The 1,321-nt window shown below is 41.9% G+C and overlaps 1 protein-coding gene across 1 annotated transcript; it reads left to right on the top strand.

The window, feature by feature from the left end:
* Positions 1-68: 68 nt before the first annotated feature.
* LOC107580514 (phospholipid-transporting ATPase ID-like) lies at positions 69-1,064 on the top strand (the record flags this gene model as incomplete). The annotated part of the gene is made up of 4 exons (XM_016266203.1): positions 69-352; positions 430-541; positions 622-727; positions 836-1,064. Coding segments are annotated over exons 1-4 (453 nt in total), but the record flags the coding sequence as incomplete, so codon positions are not given.
* Positions 1,065-1,321: the final 257 nt, after the last annotated feature.

The following is a 1,321-nucleotide window of genomic DNA, read 5'->3' as shown; positions in this document are numbered from 1 at the left end:
GAGGTGGAGCAGACCAAAACAAGCATTTCATGTTTAAAACTAACAGCTTTTGTTTCCTAATAGTTTATCTAACATATCCAGTGGTTCTCACAACAAAAACAATAAAAAACCATGAATGTCTTCATAAGAAAATGATATTATCATGAGCTGCTGATGTTGGCACGTGTGTATGTGTGTGTTTCTGTAGGAGTATGCAGGTGACGGCTTACGGACACTCGCAGTGGCCTATCGGGATCTGTCCGAGGAGCAGTGGGAGGAGTGGTCAGAGCGTTTCCGTGGCGCTGATAAGGCCACAGACTGCAGAGACGACCGGCTGGCTGCAGCCTATGAGGAGATCGAACAGGACATGATGGTGTGTTTGTGTGTCCAATTCCTGTTGTTTCCTTAGTCTTTTTGTTAATAATATTAACTATTTAACCCTTGTCATAGTTGTTGGGGGCCACGGCTATAGAAGATAAACTGCAAGAGGGGGTTCCTGAGACCATTGCTATTCTCTCACTGGCTAACATCAAGATCTGGGTGCTCACTGGAGACAAACAGGGTAAGACCTGCAAAAGAACTGGCCAGAACTGTTATCATTTACTTGACAATTATTTATGTCCTTTTCTCCTTTTGTGACAGAGACTGCAGTGAATATTGGATATTCGTGTAAAATGCTGACAGATGACATGACGGAGATCTTCATTGTTAATGGACACACCGTCCAAAGCGTACGTGAAGAACTGAGGTACAATGCTGATGTTTGTCTGATCTGTCCATCCAACAACCCAAGAAATATAAGAGATGTAAGTCTTTCAGGAAAGGCTTTTTCATTTTCTTTTTTTTTGTTTTATAGGAAAGCAAGAGAGCGAATGCTGGAGTCCACACGCACCAGAGATGGAGGGAAGGAAGCTGAAGCTCAGGGATGGGGTGGTGCTTGTGCCTTTGGAAATGGATGTGGAGGTGGTGGTGCTGCTAACTGGATGCCTGATGAGAGTAAATGTCCCCCTTCTCAGGCTCTGCCCCCCTCTTTATTGGAGTCGATCAGTGGAGAGTTCGCCCTCATCATCAGCGGACAGAGCTTGGTGGGTGGAAGCAGCATTCAGGAATGTAATCGGAAGGAATTAGATATGAATGTTAATGTTATTCTTGCTCTTCAGTTTAGTTGAAGGGTTTGAGTTGAGTTTAATTAGGTTTATTCAGTGTTATTTTAGAATTATTTATATGCTACAGTAATATTTCTTATTATTTTGAATTCATATTTATTATTAATTGAATTATTGTTTAATCAAGATGCCTTCAAAGGAGATACCGAAGATGATCATAACCGATGTTCATCACA

Source organism: Sinocyclocheilus grahami, unplaced genomic scaffold (genome assembly GCF_001515645.1).
Source record: "Sinocyclocheilus grahami isolate Dianchi unplaced genomic scaffold, SAMN03320097.WGS_v1.1 scaffold35094.1, whole genome shotgun sequence".
NCBI classification, from domain to species: domain Eukaryota; kingdom Metazoa; phylum Chordata; class Actinopteri; order Cypriniformes; family Cyprinidae; genus Sinocyclocheilus; species Sinocyclocheilus grahami.
This window is presented reverse-complemented; position numbering and strand designations above follow the sequence as displayed.